Here is an 18001-nt window from a genome sequence, read left to right on the forward strand (position 1 = left end):
CACACTAAGCATCTTAAAGACTATAAAAAGCAAATTGATAGTTTTCCCAGGAGTTTATTGTTTTGTACAGATTGAGAGTAAATTATTTAGGACTCCTGAAGTATCAAATAAACTGGCTTAAAGGGCGGGAGACGGAGAGAAAATTCATTGTCTCACGAACCTGAAAAGTCCCAGGGTAGAACTGGTTGCAGGCTGACTTCCTTGGCTGAAAAGAGTTGACCAGACTTTACCTATTTCTTGGCTTTGTTTCTCTCTGTTAGTGCCATTCCAAGGTGGGGGACCCCTTTGCCTGGCAAGTTGGACCCCTGGAACTCTAGTCTTACAACTTCCTACTTTCATGACAAATGAAAGCCTTCCTTCCCAAGTATTTACAACTAAAGTCCTAGAATTGAATTTCCATGGCTTTAATTGGCCAAGCATGAATCACATACCTATCCCTGAACCAATGTCAGAAGCCAACGAACCTAACTGATACAGCCTAGTTTGTGTGCCCACCCTTGGGCCAAGGTCCTTGTCCTCTGAATGCATGGACAGAGTGCCCTCAGGGAGAAGGCAGGTAGTGTCACTAGGAGCAGGAACACTTGGCCCCACCCCTGAGAAGAGGACGAGCTGGAGAGGAGGCAGAGGGGAGGTGCAGGAAGCAGTCGGCATGAAAGATTTTACAGGGGAAGAGAGTAAGGGAGAGGAAGTATTAGGCACTCGTCTCAGAATATAAGATAGCACTGAAATTTTTATCCTGGTGGATTAAGAAAAGGCCAGGAAGATCCATAAAGATAGAAGATCTAGGGAAACAACCTGGTTTGGGAAGAAGGAAGTGAATTTTGTTTTGGACGTGTTGATTTTGGCAAGCTTCCAAAATACTTGAGTAAAATACTGAGTGGGCCTTTGGAGGTAGGGACCTACTGCACAGGAGAGGCAGCCGAGCTGAGTGTAGAGTTGAGAGTTATTCACCAACAGGGGATATTCAAAGGCATAAGATTTCCAAAAAAAAGGGTTATGGAGAGAAGTCATTCTCCAGGGGTTAAGGGAAATCATTCATAAGCAGAGATAATAAAAGAAAAACAGAGTTAGAAGAGACATAATCTAAGGAGTTAATGAAAAGCTGTAAACTACCATGTCTTAGAACCCAAGGCATAGAAAAAGTTATCAAGAAGTGGATTTAGTATGGAATGCTAAGACAAGTTTAAAAAATAAGAATGGGGGAAAGGCCATTGGCTTTGAAACTAAGTACTCACTGGTGCGATTCAGATAATCAGTTTAGACAGTATGGTGTGATGCAGAGTCACAGAACAAACGGGTAAATATTAACCGAGTAATCAGAAAGAAAAGGAGGGGAGATAAGGAATAAAGCTTTAGGATAAACAGCTTGTTTGAAAAAACTTGTTTAAAAGAGATTTGAAATTGCTTATGGACCAAAGAAAGTGATCCAACAGAAAGGGACAAACTGAAATTCCAAGTTTGCATGTGTGGATAGAAAGCAGGGATTGAAGGAGCAAGGTCATAGAACAGGTGAGCAATGCAATCAAGGAACCAAGAAGGTTAGAGTTTTGGAAGGTTAGAGTCTTAGTCTTGACTAAGACTTCCCTAGTAATGAATCAACACTCATTGGAATAGAAGAAAAATGTACAGATGCATCTCAAATCGGTTTAGTCCTTCCCTTCAACATAAGAACCAGGGACACAGAGGTGCGGGTGGTATTGCACCTGTGGAAAATGGAAAATGTTAATATGCCACCACAGGTCGGGGGACGAGACAGACAGTCAGGCATTGAAGTGGGAGCTGGTGGGTGCAGTCATAAATTTCTGCAGGGACCCTCAGTAACCTGGGGGCAAAGGTAGAAAAGACAGATGATGGGGCCTATGAGGAGTGAGAGTCTGTGGTGGGGAGCTCAGGGTAACAAGTGCACTTCGTGGAAGTTCTGGAGCATGAGAGAGCATGGAGTGTGCAGTGAGGCAGACCCTCTTGGAGCCCCACTCGGAGATCAGGGCAGGGCAAGAGAACAAGTAGCTTAGAGGGAGGTGGGTAGACTGACTGTAAAGGAGGAGGAGCAGGAGGATTACAGTGTTTAGTACAAGCAAAGAGCAGCCTGTGAAAGCAGCCCCAAAAAGAGAAAAAGCATGGGTTCGAAATTCGTTTATTTGATGAATATCCATGGATCGCCCACGATGTGGCGGGCACTGTGTTAGGCACTGAGGCTGCCACAGCGGAAGCAGTAGACATCCGTTCTTCGTCAGGGAGCTGTCACAACCTGCAGGCGGAAGAGGTGTTATTGTTGAATCGTGCAAGATATAACTGTCCAGGGCTGGCTGAAGTGGCGTAGAGATGAGCTGATTAGGATGAGATGGGTCATCGACATAGATTTAAAATCTACAAGACAATGACAAGAAAAGAGAGAAAAAAAGGGATGAAAAGACCATTAACATCATTGCTAACATCAGGAACCATGAAGGAACATCCTAGACCCCCCTGGCTTAATTTGACCAAAGTTTGGAATCAGTCGAGTTTAGGACAGGATCAGATCTGATACAGAAGGAAGAGTGTGGTTTGGGAAGGACTGGGATTCCATCAATTTGGGATGGGATTTAGGAATTGAGTAATCCCCTGTGGAGGTCAATTCGTGTTGTTCTTAATTAGGAGGAAGTTGGGAAACATGTTGATGAATTTAGAGAGGAGAGGACAAAGCAAGAAAAATGAACAGACCCTGAAATTCTGTCTCAGTTAGGGTTGTTTCATGATTTCGTGCTTACCCCCAGGCACCAATGAGAGCAATTCTGAGTGGTGTGCGCCAGGACTTAGAGAGGCAGGTGGGAGCAGGGAACACTGGTGAAGACCTCTGAAGCTCAGACTTTGAACTTAGACTGTACCTTCTGGTACCTCCCAATGGTTCATCAGTTCCAGGCCAAAGTTGAGGAAAACATTGAATCTTGAATAGTTTAAAGATTTCATGTGATCACTTTTCATGGTGTGGGGCTAGGGATAACAGCATTTAATCTGAAATTCAAGTGTATTTACTAATCTGCAGTTCACATTATATATTTCATGTTACCTAAGGTATAACTAAGTTGCATAACTTTGAATGTGAAAGTATGCATTTAAAACAACACTGAAATTCTACCATGTGCCTGGCCGCACTGATCATTTTTTTTACAAATTTCCATGTATTTTTTTGGAGGCCCAAATACCAGAAGATTGCATCTACATTAAACATACCATCTTTACTGATAGCTAAATATGTAGCACATTTTAAGACAGTGAAACATAAAATAACCAAGCTTTCAAAAGCAGACAAAAAGATTACTCACTGAAAATAAATGTCTACATTCACAAGCCACCAACACAGGCCTTCCTAGTTTGCCTAGTATTTGTTTGTAAAACTTCTACGGGTAATGTGATTTTGCATAACTAACTAGCCTAACATCAAGTAGACATGACCCTGGGTTCTACAGCATTATTTTTTAAAGATTTTATTTCTTTATTTTTAGACAGAGGGGAAGGGAAGGAGAAGGAAGGAGAGAAACATCAATGTCTGGTTCACTCTTGTACGCTCCCCACTGGGGATCTGGCCTGCAAACTGGGCATGTGCCCTGATTGGAAATCGAACTGGTGACCCTTTGGTTCACAGCCCATGCTCAGTCCACTGAGCTACACCAGCCAGGGCTACGGTATTATTTTAAATGAGAACAGACATATGTAGGAAAATTTAGAGTGTGACTTCTCGGACTTTAGCATACATAAGGATTGCCAGGAGAGTTTGTTAAATCACAAATTTCTCAGCCCCTCTTAAAGATGCTGATGCAGAAGCTGAGGTGGCCCCCCCAAATTTGCATTCCTAACCAGGATTCCCAGGTGATGCTGATATCCCTGAGGCTGAGGCTAGGGAAACACACACTGAGGATCCAGACCTGTCTTGCAAATGAGACCTGGTCTGTATGTTTCAAATATACTTTAAAGATGTAATTGGTCTGTTTTGTCTAGATGACCAAATAGACTTTATAGATTCATGCAGATGTTTGAAACCCGGAGGGCCCAATGGAAGGGGGTGAGCAAGAAAGCGAGACCAGATACACAGGGGAAGAAGTAGGGGTGACCTAAATGGGAACGACACTATGGGAGGGGTTAGTCCAGGGTAGGTTGTAGGGAGAGACAGTAAGCCCAAATTTACATCATTTCATCACCCCTCATTTATTAGTGTAAACTGTTACTGGAGGATCATGGTTTTATTTTAAGTGTGCTCCTCTGTTATCCCACAGTTTTTTAAATCATCAGAAAGCTGGAATAATTTAGAAAAGGCCACATATCCTGTTATTATCTCTTTGTCGCCATCACTTAATAGTGCCGCCGGTTATCAAGGCAGCGAAGAGCGACCTCCCCGAGGAGGTCACCGCGCTGGTGAGCAAGAGCGTGCTGATGGAGTGTCCGTCCAGTGGCAGCCCCGTCCCGCGGAACTCCTGGCAGAGAGACGGGCAGCCCCTTGTGGAAGATGAGCGTCATAAGCTTCTGTCTAATGGCAGGATTCTGCAGGTAAAAGTGAAAAGTATGACTTTAAAATAGCTGTGTGACCTCGTATTTTCTAGTTGTCTTTATGACTTTTAAAAATAATGTATATTATTTAGAAATATAGAAACAATGCTGATTCTTTTGTTAGATTACAACTTATTCAATTAAATAACTTCTTGAACATATACATGATGTTCTGTAGGCTTAAGAACCTCAGCATAACTATCAGTGTCTCTAACATGGGGCATATCCCATGGAGTTTTTTTAAAAAGTAATAGTGAGCCAGGTTCACTGCCTGCAAATAATTTTGAATTCTCAAAGACTCTTCTAAACATCCTGACTATTTCTATTTGGGGATTATACAACCTCTACCAAAATACTTAAATGTTTCTGTATCTAGGGCCAAAGGATATAAAGATGGATACAACTTTCTGCTTAACAAAATAAATTATGGCTGCTCCTTTAACTAACTATTGCTATGCAAAACAAACCACTCCAAAACAATGTCCTAAAACCATACGCGTTTGTCTAGCTCACAGGTGTTCTGGCTGGCTCGGGATCTCAGCCGGGCAAGCTGGGCTGCCTGCGTGCTGTGGGCAAGACAAGTGATCTGCTGATCCTGGCTGGGCTCTAGCGCACATCCGGGGCCTCAGTTGCTAAAATGACCCCACACTCTGGGGCAGGTCAGTCCTGGCTGTCTTACATGGTGGTGATGGCTTGCCAAAGGAGTGAAAAAAAGGAATAGTGCCTTTTCAGACCTTGGTTAGGAATGGCACGCGGTCACTTCCATCACGTCTGTGCATCAAGGCCAGACATGGATCCCACGTCTTTACCTCTTGACGGGAGGAGCTTCAAAGTCACATTGCCAGGGATCTAGGAGACAAGTGGGAGAATAATTTGGGGCACTTTTGTAGTCGGTACACAAGGATGTATAAAATAGATCAGCCTTTCCCGATTAAAAATCTTTATAAATAAACAGTTACTTCATTGGCCTGATAATAAAAGCCAGCATCAGTGCTGTTCTTTTTAGATTTTTTTATGTTCATGTCATATTAACTAGAAAGGGTCTGTATTATTTACTCTCAAAATTAGGATAAGTGGCTTCATAAAAAAATTCAGTTAGAATTTTTGTGTTTTTCCCTCAGATTCTAAATGCTCAAATAACAGATATCGGCAGGTATGTGTGTGTTGCCGAGAACACCGCTGGGAGTGCCAAAAAGTATTTTAACCTCAATGTTCACGGTAAGAGCTCAGTTCCAAAAACATCTGTCATAGCATGCTTGTTTTATATTATGTAGGTTTTTCTGGTATTTTTTTAAACCTGAAACAATGTGTGGGACCTGCAGTCATACCGTCTCCTCCCTTTCTCCCCAACGCAGCTAGTAGGGTTTATAAAGTACAAAGTGCAAATCTAAGGGGTCTGGTTTTACATTATTTCAGTCCCTCAGGAGAAAGTAGTGATTCCCACATATTTGAAAGTAAAAAAAAAAAAATCAAAACTCAAAATCCCAAAGATCACACATTTTTATGAAGTTAGAACTAAATGTGGATCATTTACTCGTAAAAATGTATTCGCTCGTCCTGATTGAAACCAGTTTCTGTCATCAAGTATAGAATTCATGTGGAGCTACAACTTTTAGTACCTAATATACTCTGGAAAAGAAAAAGTCTCTTTGAGGAGTAAAATCATTCCAAAAACCACCAGCATACCTAATTCATTCATCACACTTTAAGTTTTCAGTATTCGCTAGTCGCTGCATAAATACTATGGTTTCCCCTAAAAAAGCAGTCGTGTTCCCCAAAAGAATAGTTTTGCTTTTGTGACATGCAGCTGCTTTCAGAAATTAAATTAGAAATGGTGAACAATCATCATAAAAAATTTTCTTTACATGTGTGATACATATATATAATTCTTGCTCATTTTGGAAACAGCTGAAATTTGAAATTTCCTGACAAATTTCTCCCCCGAAAGGACTTTGATATAGCATTGTATATACTCATAGGTCCTATTTTCTGGGATATAGAGGGAATGTTAATGTCCAGCAGTGTCCGGCGTTTGTATGTGAAACGCTTTTTCTAAATATGTGAAACGCTTTCATCTTTGAATTTAGCACAGTGAGTGGCACACGGTAGGTGCTTCATAAGTATTTTCAAGTTTCTTCTAAAGAATAAGTCTGATCAAACAGAAACACATGTGTTATGAATTCCCGGGAAGAATGAATGAATTAGACAAACAACCATTGTGAAATCACACATTTTAATCTGTAAAGACCGATAGAATAAATGCTAAAAAATAAAAAAGTTCATTATTTCTTCCGATGCGCCATGGCAGAATTCATTTTTCCTCCTCTATGTGACCAAAGCGTCTTATGAATACTCATTACCCCAATTAAAGCAGTTACTTAGGTTGCCTTGTGTTATCTTTGTATGTCCACACCCTCACCTCTAACCCATGACTTGATTAGGAGGTCTGTAGGCCAAGGGTCCGTTCTTAGGGGTGTCAGTCTCCCTAAACTTAGAACGGTGTGATAGTTATGGTAGTTGCCAAATAAACATTTGTTGTTCTTTTCCTCTATTTTGTTTACATCCGTCGCCTCCTCTTAGTGCACAGCAGCAGAAACACCTGAGGGCGGAGGAGAACTGTGGGACTTCAGAGGCAGCAGCCTCTAATGTTTTTACCATTCAGGACAGGAGTTCAGGAGGGTATTTCCACTCTCACCAGTCACGAATCCATACTTAAGTACTGGAAAATTCCTTGGGGGGAAGAATAATTTAAATGATTTCCACTTCCAACCACACCATTTGTTACCTCCTACTCCTACGATGCTTGCTTCCTTTGGTCCCTAACCTGCCAAAGGACAGCCTTTTGCAGGTTTCAACCCTGTGTCTTTGCTCTGTCCACACCCAGTGTAACTTCCATGGAACAGCATCTGAATCATTGCTCACAGCCCGTTTCTCTCAGTGCCCGTGCGCTGTAAAAGCTCAGCACAACGTATTGGCTGCTTGATACCTTCCAGGTGCCCGGCCAAGTCTTTTGTGTGTATTATTTCACTGAATTAGCTCAATAACCCCAGCAGGTCGGTACCGGTTTATACCTCTTTCGAAGACGGGAAAGCGGAGGCTCAGTGAGCTGAAGTAACACGTGTAGTTAGCTTGCAAATGCACGGCCTGGATTCTAGCTCAGGCAATCTGGTTCCAGAGGTTTTATACCGCGGTGCTTTTCTGTATTACCTCTCACTAAACTCCACATCGGCCCTGCACCTCCACCAACCGGAGGAACTCTTAAAATCAGGAACATCGATTCATTACCAATTCATAGGTACCAGCTTGAACTGGAAACTCTGTGCTGCCTGGGGGTTCTCTCCTGTGTTTTTACTCCACAATATTAAATGGAAAATTCAAGACATAAAGAGTTCATGTGTTTTCAATTACACTCCATTCTGAGTGAGCAGCTTGATGGAACCTTGTGCCAGTCTCATGCCATCATCCTGCTCTGTCCTGCCCAGGATGCCCATCGTCCCTTTGTCCAGTGTAGCCACACCGTGGATGCTACCCACTCACTTAGTAGCTGTCTCAGTTATTAGACCAACTGCCACATTTTCAGTGCTTGTGTTCAGGTAACTCCGAGTTTCCTCACTCATGCCCACAAAGCGCAAGAGTGATACTGGCAATTCAGATATGCCAAAGAGAAGCCTTAGTGGTTCCTTCAACTGAAAAGGTTTCAAAAATAGTGTATGTATAGGGTTCAGTGCTATCCTGGATTTCAGGCATCCACTGGGACTCTCGGAACGTACCCCCTGCGGATAAGAGGGACGACTGTATGTTGTGCCTTCTTTCTGGAAGACACACCCATTTCCTGCCTTCCACTTGGTTTATTGCTGGTTATATTTCACATTTCTCCTTAAATGTCACTTCCTTCTCCTTCCATTCAATTCTTCCATCTTAAATATGAATTGCTTCTAAATAGATTTTACTGTAACGGAGCATACTCTCATTTATCTTACTGATAAAGATATGAGTTATGAGAACCCCAAGCTAGGTTCATTCCCTACTGTCACCCTACGCTACTTATTGATACTCCTCACACTTGTAATTACTAAGCAGTACAGAACTGGCTAAGAATAGGGGTTCTCTACAGTTCCAGAGCCAGGCTGCGTAGCTTCCAAACCAGTAACTAGTTGTGAAATCTCGGACAAGATGCTACTCTCTCTGTAGCTCCCTCATCTGTAGCATGAGGATAAGAACTGCGTCTAGCTTGCAGGGTTATATGAGAACTCAATGTATTATTAATCTTATTCTTTTTTTACTCCACTTTTGCTTTTGATTTGGGGGGAGGGTTGAACACACCATAGTATTGTTTATTCTTTATTTTCCGCTTGTTTTGAACAAACCATGGGATTATCTCTTAAATTTCCTGCTCATCTCGAAAGTCATTGATTCACATTATTGAATTTACCTGTATAATATATTGATAGGTACCCTCTAAAATTAAATTTATACTCTATAAAGGCTATGCGCAGGAAAATAAAAATTTTAAATAAGGATATAATCTTTTTAAAAAGAATATTCAAACTTCATAACAAGCACTATTAGGTCTTTCTTTGACTAACCCATCTTAGGAGTTACCATCTATATGTTCCAATAAAATGCAGAGTAATTATGCCTCTGAACATGCTGGCGCTCTTTTTCAGTTGGGGGAAACAAGTCTGGGGACTTAGGTTTGAGGAAGGCACTAGGGAATTCTAAGAGGGAAGACAGCTAGATAATTAACAATGTCATTAACACGGTGCTTTGGCAGAGCGTAGTGGTTGGGCTTATCACCATGAAGTGGAATATATATTACTGAGAGTATCAGGTTTCACCTTGAATACATTTACTCTTGCAGTTCCTCCAAGTGTCATTGGTCCGAACCCCGAAAACCTCACTGTCGTGGTGAACAACTTCATCTCCCTGAGCTGTGAGGTCTCTGGGTTTCCACCTCCTGTTCTCAGTTGGCTCAAGAATGAACAGCCTGTCAAGCTAAACACAAACGCTCTCGTTGTGCCTGGTAAGGGACTCATTGCTCTTATAAGGTGGGCAAAACCTTCTCATTTTCCTTGATTTTAAATACACATGGAAGCAACCTAGATGCCCATCGGTCAATGACTGGATCACAAAACTATGGTACATTTACACAATGGAATTCTATGCTGCAGAAAGGAAGCAGGAACTCCTACCCTTTGCAACATCATGGATGGAACTGGAAAGCATTATGCTGAGTGAAATAAGCCAGGCGGTGAAAGACAAATATCATATGATCTCACCGTTAACAGGATTCTAAACAAACCAAACAAGCAAGCAAAATATGACCAATGACACTCAAATATGGAACAGGCTGACAGGGTCCAGAGGGGAGAGGGGAGAGAATCATAGGGGAAAAGGGGATGGACTCACATGAACAAGTATAAAGGACACATGGACAATAACTAAGGGTGGGGGGTGGAAAGGGGGAGGGAGGCGGGGAGCATGGGGTGGGGGCAGGCAGGGCTGGGAATATAAGACAGAAACCTGTACGTGAACAAGAATTAAATAAAAATTATATTTAAAAATAAATAAATAAATAAATAAATACACATGGCATTTCAGCTTCCAAACTTTTGCTCCATTTATTTGTTCACATTAATTGCCTCCCTTTACCTCTTTGGGGCTATTAGGATAAAATTGGGTATACTTTTATGATTTTAGTGGGAATCCACGGTAACAAAGTCCACTTGAGGAAATGATGAAATTTAGTAACAGAACTGCTTGGTAATTCCATGTGAGTGATAGGCTAGTAAATAGTGCTTTCATTGGATAAATTCACTGGTTGTTTTTCATCAATCCTAAAGTGTCTGGATGATAGATAAATAGCTGGACAGGCAGACAGACATGGTGGGAAATACTTATTAACATATTTGACCATAGTACAATTACTGTTCGCTCACTGGAACCTGTATCAAACAGTTCTACCCATGTTTGCTTCATGGAGAGAAAAAAATTTATGAATTTCATTTTTTATAAAGAAGTACAATCAATCATAAAGGAAGGATCAAAGAAAAGTGATTCAATTCTTCCATCTTAAATATGAATTGCTTCTAAATAGATTTTACTGTAACGGAGCATACTCTCATTTATCTTACTGATAAAGATATGAGTTATGAGAACCACCTGTGTACCACACTTCAATTTCCACCATATTCGCCCACAGGTGGTCGAACTCTCCAGATCATTCGGGCCAAGGAATCGGATGGTGGTCAGTACACTTGCATAGCTATCAACCAGGCTGGTGAAAGCAAGAAAAAGGTCTCCCTGACTGTTTATGGTTTGTTTTCACTCTCAGAAAATTCTTTCATTTTTACACTGGTATTAATTTTTTTCTGCCTGCACACCTTAGTGAAGAAAAACCCCTCCTGTTCTTGTTCTTTCCCTCAGTGCCCCCAAGCATTAAAGATCACGGCAGCGAATCTCTGTCTGTAGTTAACGTAAGAGAGGGAGCCTCAGTGTCTTTGGAGTGTGAGTCCAATGCTGTGCCCCCGCCAATTGTCACCTGGTACAAGAACGGGCGGATGATAACCGAGTCTACTCACGTGGCGGTTTTGGCTGATGGACAGATGCTGCATGTCAAGAAAGCCGAGGTGCATCTTTTATCCCTGTTTCCTCGTCATGACTTTCGGTGGGATTATGGAAGAGGGAAATGGCAAGTGCCTATTCCGGTTACTGCAGTGAAAATTGATGTCTATTATGATAACATCGTCAATGCCATTGACCTTAGTTACATAAAAAAAAAAGCAGGATGGCAGGAAGCAATTAGAACTGGGGCGTTTGAGCGGAAAGATGACTGATGATTTCATCTACACTGGAACAGTGTGATTGGTCATCTGTAACTTAATGGAGCACATACAATAGTATCTTTTTCTTTTAGGTGTCTGACACAGGCCAGTATGTATGTAGAGCTATAAATGTAGCAGGACGGGATGATAAAAATTTCCACCTCAATGTATATGGTGAGCATTTGCCTCTAATACAACTCTTTTTCCCCCAGATATGCCAATGAAAGACAGTGTCCTGAGTGAGCTTAACGAGGACACATGACTTTCTTCTGTCTCTTTACAGTGCCACCCAGTATCGAAGGACCAGAAACAGAAGCAGTTGTTGAGACAATCAGCAATCCTGTGACCTTAACATGCGATGCCACTGGAATCCCACCTCCCTCCATAGTATGGCTGAAGAACCACAAGCCCATAGGTAATATAGCTCTGCGTTATTTTTGTGGTTTTCTCTGGCTTGGAATGCACTAGGTTTATAAACTAGCATATTTTCATACTGTGCTCATAGCTGGTTTTTTTAGTTCATAAAGCCTACTGTCCTGAAATATAAACTTAAAAAATAGACTTATAAAATTATTTATTTTTTGGCCCTGCCTGGTGTGCCTCAATGGATTGAGTGCCAGCCTGTGAACCAAAGGGTCGCTGGTTCGATTCCCAGTTAGGGTACACGCCTGGGTTCTGGGCCAGATCCCCTATAGGGGGCACGCAAGAGGCAACTACACAATGATGGTTCCCTCTCTTCCTCTGTCTCCTTTTCCCTCTCTCTAAAAATAGATAAAGTTTTTTTAAAAATTATTTACTTTGTAATGAGATCTTTCTCTTAGCCTTTTTTCAAAAAGGCTCTCATTTAAAATAAAAACACAAAGGAAGGGCTTTTTAAAATTTATTTTTCGATCACAGTTGACACAATACTATATTAGTTTCAGGTGTACGATATAGTGATTAGACCTTTGTATACCTCGCAAAATGATCACCCTAACAAGCCTGGTACCCATCTGACATCATGCAGTTATTACAAGATTACCAACTATATGTCCTAGGCTGCATTGTACATCTCTGTGACTATCTTTATAACTGGCCATTTGTATTTCTTAATCTCATTTACTCTTTTATCCTATTTCTAGTACCCCTCCTATTAAGAATTCTATCACAAGAAGCAAGACATTTTTATGTTGAATCATAGAGATTTTAAAAGCTTTTTTATGTTTTGTTTTGCTTTGTGTCTACCCCTAGAAAATTCTGACTCACTTGAAGTTCATATTTTATCTGGAGGGAGCAGACTCCAAATTGCCCGGTCTCAGCGTTCAGATAGTGGCAACTATACATGCATTGCATCAAATATGGAAGGAAAAGCACAGAAAACTTACATTCTTTCAATTCAAGGTATATGATTTATCTTCAACATCTTCAGTTATCCTTTCAGCTAGTCCATGAAAATAAGTCTACAGTTAAAGAGACCATTTGAAATTGATTCAAGATGTCTTTACATCAATGAAAAATATTATCAATTCTCTGATTATATTTTCATGGAAATCAGCATAAATGTGGAAAAATAGTACAAATTTAATAATATTTATTTTTCATGTTTAGCAAAATTCTTACTAAATTATGTTTTATTTAAAACTGGCATAATTTCTTTTCATGTGAAGCATATAGGCCTATTCATATATAAATATATAAGTAATATCTAATTCATGAAGAGACTGCATTATGTTCTAACTACAGTTATGGGCTTGGGTAAACTTCAAACAATCATGGATCTTTTGCTATTTTGGAGTGAGACTAAAAAGTGTTCATTCATCCAACAAATATTTATTTAATCTTATATGTTCCATCGCAGTATTGAGCCCTACAAAGGGCACTTATATCCTTTTGATTTTCAGTAAACCTCTAATTAGTACTTTTGTCTCAGTAGTTCATTGAAATGGAAGTCTAACTTGAAACTAAGTCAAAATGCTTACTTTCTCCAATATTAATAGTTATTTTCAAAATACTCTTTCATAAATTATAAATGTACATTAGTATCAATCTGTCATGTGCTCTACTAAAGCTAATAACAAAAAATGAAATCAGAGAAGTAAAATAAATGTGTGGGCATCAGTGATTTCCTGGATTACTTTGAGATTTCAGAAACAAACCAGAAAAACAGCTACTCAGGGATTCACTGTTAGAAATTGCATGTTTCTTTATGTTCATTAATAGGAAGAGTTGTTAATCAAGGGTATATGTAGTATGACCGAACATTTTACCAGACTCTTTATGTGTATTACCGTGTCCTAAGACTAGAAATAATATATGCATATAGGGCCTAGCACAGTGCTTCTCATAGGCACTCATTAAAGGATACTTCTTATTAATATTGTCATTGATTTGACTTCTTTAGTGCCCTTAATTCTATAAATTCAGTATGATTATTATCATCTTCTGAGTGACTAAAATGAGATTTGGAGGGAGCATGCAGTGGTGTGCTGGTAATTGTTGGACAATTGACTCTCCAGATAAACGGTCACTGATTCGTAGCCAATGGTTTGCCAGCATCCATGGGGCAAACACCCCCACCCCCGTGAGTTGGTTCAAGCTACCAGCGTGATGTCACTGAACATGGAGTAGGGAGGACGTGCAACATTGGCTTTTGGGAACTGCTGCAAGCTGTTCCAGCAGACCACTATAATTGCCAGAAGAGGAATTCAAATGTGTTTTTGTTCAATACTATTGTCAATATTTTTGTTACACATTGTTTCTCAGTGGAACCATGAAAGTGAAAACCAAACATGGCTAGAAAAACAGAACAGACACTCTTGGATCTCCAATAAGCCTATGTATCGTTCAGGTTAAATAACATTTAAATTGCATTATGGAGGAAGATCTAACCCAAGTAGACACTTTTCTCAGACCTTATGCCAAGAATTTACAAAGCAGATTCTCCTGAATTATACTACTTCTAAACTGTCTGTTGAGAATTTAATCTAAGAGTGATTCTATTTATCCGGGAAGTATGTCCATGAGGTAGACTTGTGACCAGTCCCTACGACTAAATAATTATATCAAATTACAAAGATACCAGCAACATTGAAGCAATTGCTTTAGCTATTCTTCATTTAAAATACTTTATGAGGATAGTAGTTTTATCTTGAACCACAATCTAGGAAGGACATGAAATTAAAATGGCATGTTGTTCTGTGATTCCGTTGTACACATTAGAATTTATATGACTGTGACTTGTTAATGGACATTTTTATTTCTCCAAAGTTCCTCCAAGTGTTGCTGGTGCTGAAATTCCAAGTGAAGTTGGTGTCCTTCTAGGGGAAAACATTGAGCTGGTCTGCAATGCAAATGGCATTCCCACCCCAGTTATTCAGTGGCTTAGAGACGGAAGCCCCACCCCTAGCAGTGAATCAGAAAGAATCCGGTATGTTTAAGAAGATCTTTGCATCATTCATTTTAAAGTCTTGTACACTGCTTTATGCTTCACACTTCACATGAATAACACCAAATCCAGTTGCCTTGGAACTTGGCTAGTTATAGTCAGAGAAAAATATATAAAATTTTGGAGTGTTGGACACAGAAATTCTCCTTGGAGAATCACTCAGAAGTGTGTGCGTGTGTATTCTTTATCCATCAACTGAGTTATGAAATCTCAGACATTCATTCATACACATGTTAGTTACCTCTTGTTGGTTTCATTCCTCTCAGAACACTTATACCCAAGCCCATGTTGTAGAGTAATTAGCTCTTCCCTGACAACATCACACCGGTTTTATCCTACAAAAGATTCACTAATAATCTTAGATATGATTTCATGTCCTGAGATCTCCAAACCACCAAACATGCTGTACTTCTTGGCTCATTTTGAGAAAAGATGCAGTATTATAACTCAGTTAATTCCATGCAGTGATTTATCCAAATTCCATTTTCTGCTGGTACTTGTTATGTATGCCACAAACTACATGTAGATGGAATAATAAACGTAGTGAGAGCATCCTGCTACTTTCGACAACAAATGCCTTTGGCAGAACAACAGAATTCTGCACAGTACTAGATCACCTCATCGCAAAGCCCTATTATGTACAACTACCGGAGCAACTATAATTACTTGAAGAACTATATATGCATCAGTGGGCACTAATTAAATGCATTGCAATCTTTATCATTTTAAACCAATATTTTAAGTGTAATAATTTGGAGTATATTTTCTAGTTAATGAATAAAATATACATAATTTAAAGAAAGATAAATGTTTTTTTTTCTTCAAAGTTATTTTATATTAAAATTTAGATATCTGTCCCCTTTACAAGACTGGATAAATTGCGTGGTATTTTAGAGATATATTTTAAGTTTCATTCCTCTGGTGTGGACATTTCAGAATAGATAACAAATATTTAATTATTTTTAATTAAATCAGCTGATATCAACCATATTCCAATCCAAGTATCAGACACTTGGCGGAACCTAAAGATCTTATATAAGATAATATTTGTACCTAAGAATTTACAATCTATCAGTGCTTTTACATGAAGATCCTAAATATACTTATTCTCATATCCACTCCATTGATCATTTATTTACTGCTCCACAATATGTATAGGTTTATACGTAGAACAATTCATCGATCAAACAATAATTTTTCCAAAGTGCAATTACTAATTTTCTTGTTCATAGCAACTTGCTTTTTTATTCATTCATATCGTTACTCATGGAATTTTAAAATTCATATTTTTAAATAACTGTGTTTTATTTATTTTTATCTTTGTTATATATTTGTTATTGTTTTTTTCTATTATAGTTGTCCCAGTTTTTCCCTTTTGTCTCCCTCCATCAGCCTATGCCTCTTGCCCATAGTCAATCACTTTGAAAAAGAAAAAAAATATAACGGACCCAGAAAATAATGTTGTCATCATCAATAATCATATTTAATGACGTGATATGTTATAAATGGACTATTTACTCTTGGCACTGGGAGAAACTAATAAAATCATTATTGTAGGAGTAACCAAAGATAGCAGTCTAATCTCTTTATAAAACACAGGCATTTCTGTTTGATAATTAATGGTCTGGGAAGGGAGTCAGTAATATAATAAACTTAGCTATCTTTGATACTCAAACTATATAGTTATTATTTACCATTGCATAGTTCAAAGGAAAAGCTTTAGCAACTTGCAGAAAAATTTTTGCAAAACATCCATACACAATCCTGAGTTGGTGCCACAGTTTAAATAAATTATTCCTTTCCTTCTCATTAAGAGTATGACTCAGTTGTTTTATAGCCTCATCTGTATATATAGTTTTTCTAATTTTTCATTGCAACATTTTTCAATCTTAATACCAGAATTTTGTATGAGTTGTCTTTCATTCAAGCCTTATATTGGCATAATGAGAATAAAATATTCCAACTCTGAGAATGAGAGGAAAGAAGCATGCTTCGCCTATGATTTGGATAGAGAAGTTCCTAAACTGATTGGTTTCCTTTTTGCTCATAAGGAGACGGTGGTTATGGGAGAGGCTGACTGTAGAATTGCAGTTGGTTGCCTGAAATCTCCATCTGTTTGACCAGATCTGACTTCACAGGCTTTCGCATAGCTAGTGAAAAATATTGGAGCCACTATATCCAAGAGAAATGCATTTTATGGGTTTGTTTTAAAGAACTCAGTAATCTGGAGTGACTCAGATTTTAGCTGGACATAAATCTTCTCGGTGCCCCTTTCACGACCCCTCTGCAGGGTGACAGAGAACGGCAGCACGTTAGTCATTTACGGAGCTGTCCCATCCGACGTGGGGAAGTACACGTGTGTCGCTACCAACCCTGCGGGAGAAGAGGACCGAATTTTTAACTTAAATGTTTATGGTAACTATGAAACTTCACTCTCTTTTCACTCTGCTGCCTCAGGAATCCTTCAGGAAAAAATGAAGGTCCAGCGGCAGTTAGTTTTAAAATATGGTGGTGTTGTGGTTTCCATTGGGGATACAGAGCTATGATTTGCACTAGTAACACGCACCCCACCCCTTCTCTCTCTCGTTTTCCGCACGATGTAGTTCCACCTGCAATCAGGGGTAAGAAGGAAGAAACAGAGAGACTGACGGCTTTGGCGGACACTTCAGTAAACATTGAATGCAGAGCCGCAGGGAAGCCCCCGCCCCAGATAAACTGGCTAAAGAACGGACTTCCTTTGCCTCTCTCCTCCCACATCCGGCTGCTGTCTGGAGGGCAGGTCGTCAGGTCGGCCTCCGTAGTTTGTGATGTGTCCTTTGCTAGACAGAAGGGCACTGTGGTTGTAGGCTTTAACTTGTCTAAATCCTGTTTAAGAAATATTTTCCTAAGTTTTTATTATTGTTTGTGTTTCTCTTTTTCAGTATCTTTTTTAGGAGGGGGAGGCTAACATAAAATTGCAATGGCTTTTTATTCTTATGTAAATGCTCACTTTTTAGTAAATTATATAAAATAGGTTTTTTATAAAGAGACCTAGTTCCAAGAGCACATGTATTTCGAAGCACTATTATTTTAGTTAAAATTTGTGTAGCAGAATAATAGGAAGATGCCAACCACAGTCATGTAATATTCATATTAATGTCACTCTCCATTAGTGTATATTTGAAAAACTATTTCCCTAAATCACGTTGCATTTTTAGTGGCTTATTGTCAGTGTCTAATCAACTTTACAGAA

At 39.5% G+C, this 18001-nt stretch overlaps 1 protein-coding gene across 2 annotated transcripts in view; it reads left to right on the forward strand.

Annotated features, from left to right (window-relative positions):
* HMCN1 (hemicentin 1) overlaps positions 1-18001 on the forward strand; it is a 411512-nt gene that overhangs the window by 312558 nt on the left and 80953 nt on the right. For both annotated transcript variants that reach the window (XM_037034954.1, XM_037034953.1), the window contains exons 56-66: positions 4334-4521; positions 5643-5739; positions 9383-9544; positions 10724-10837; positions 10948-11150; positions 11438-11519; positions 11629-11760; positions 12576-12725; positions 14592-14751; positions 17060-17184; positions 17373-17556. In XM_037034954.1, the coding sequence (XP_036890849.1) occupies positions 4334-4521; positions 5643-5739; positions 9383-9544; positions 10724-10837; positions 10948-11150; positions 11438-11519; positions 11629-11760; positions 12576-12725; positions 14592-14751; positions 17060-17184; positions 17373-17556 (1597 nt within the window). The remainder of the gene's footprint in view (positions 1-4333; positions 4522-5642; positions 5740-9382; positions 9545-10723; positions 10838-10947; positions 11151-11437; positions 11520-11628; positions 11761-12575; positions 12726-14591; positions 14752-17059; positions 17185-17372; positions 17557-18001) is intronic.

The sequence above is a fragment of the Sturnira hondurensis genome, unplaced genomic scaffold, assembly GCF_014824575.4.
Source record: "Sturnira hondurensis isolate 20B ecotype Veracruz unplaced genomic scaffold, ASM1482457v3 Scaffold0022215, whole genome shotgun sequence".
Classification (NCBI taxonomy): Eukaryota; Metazoa; Chordata; class Mammalia; order Chiroptera; family Phyllostomidae; genus Sturnira; species Sturnira hondurensis.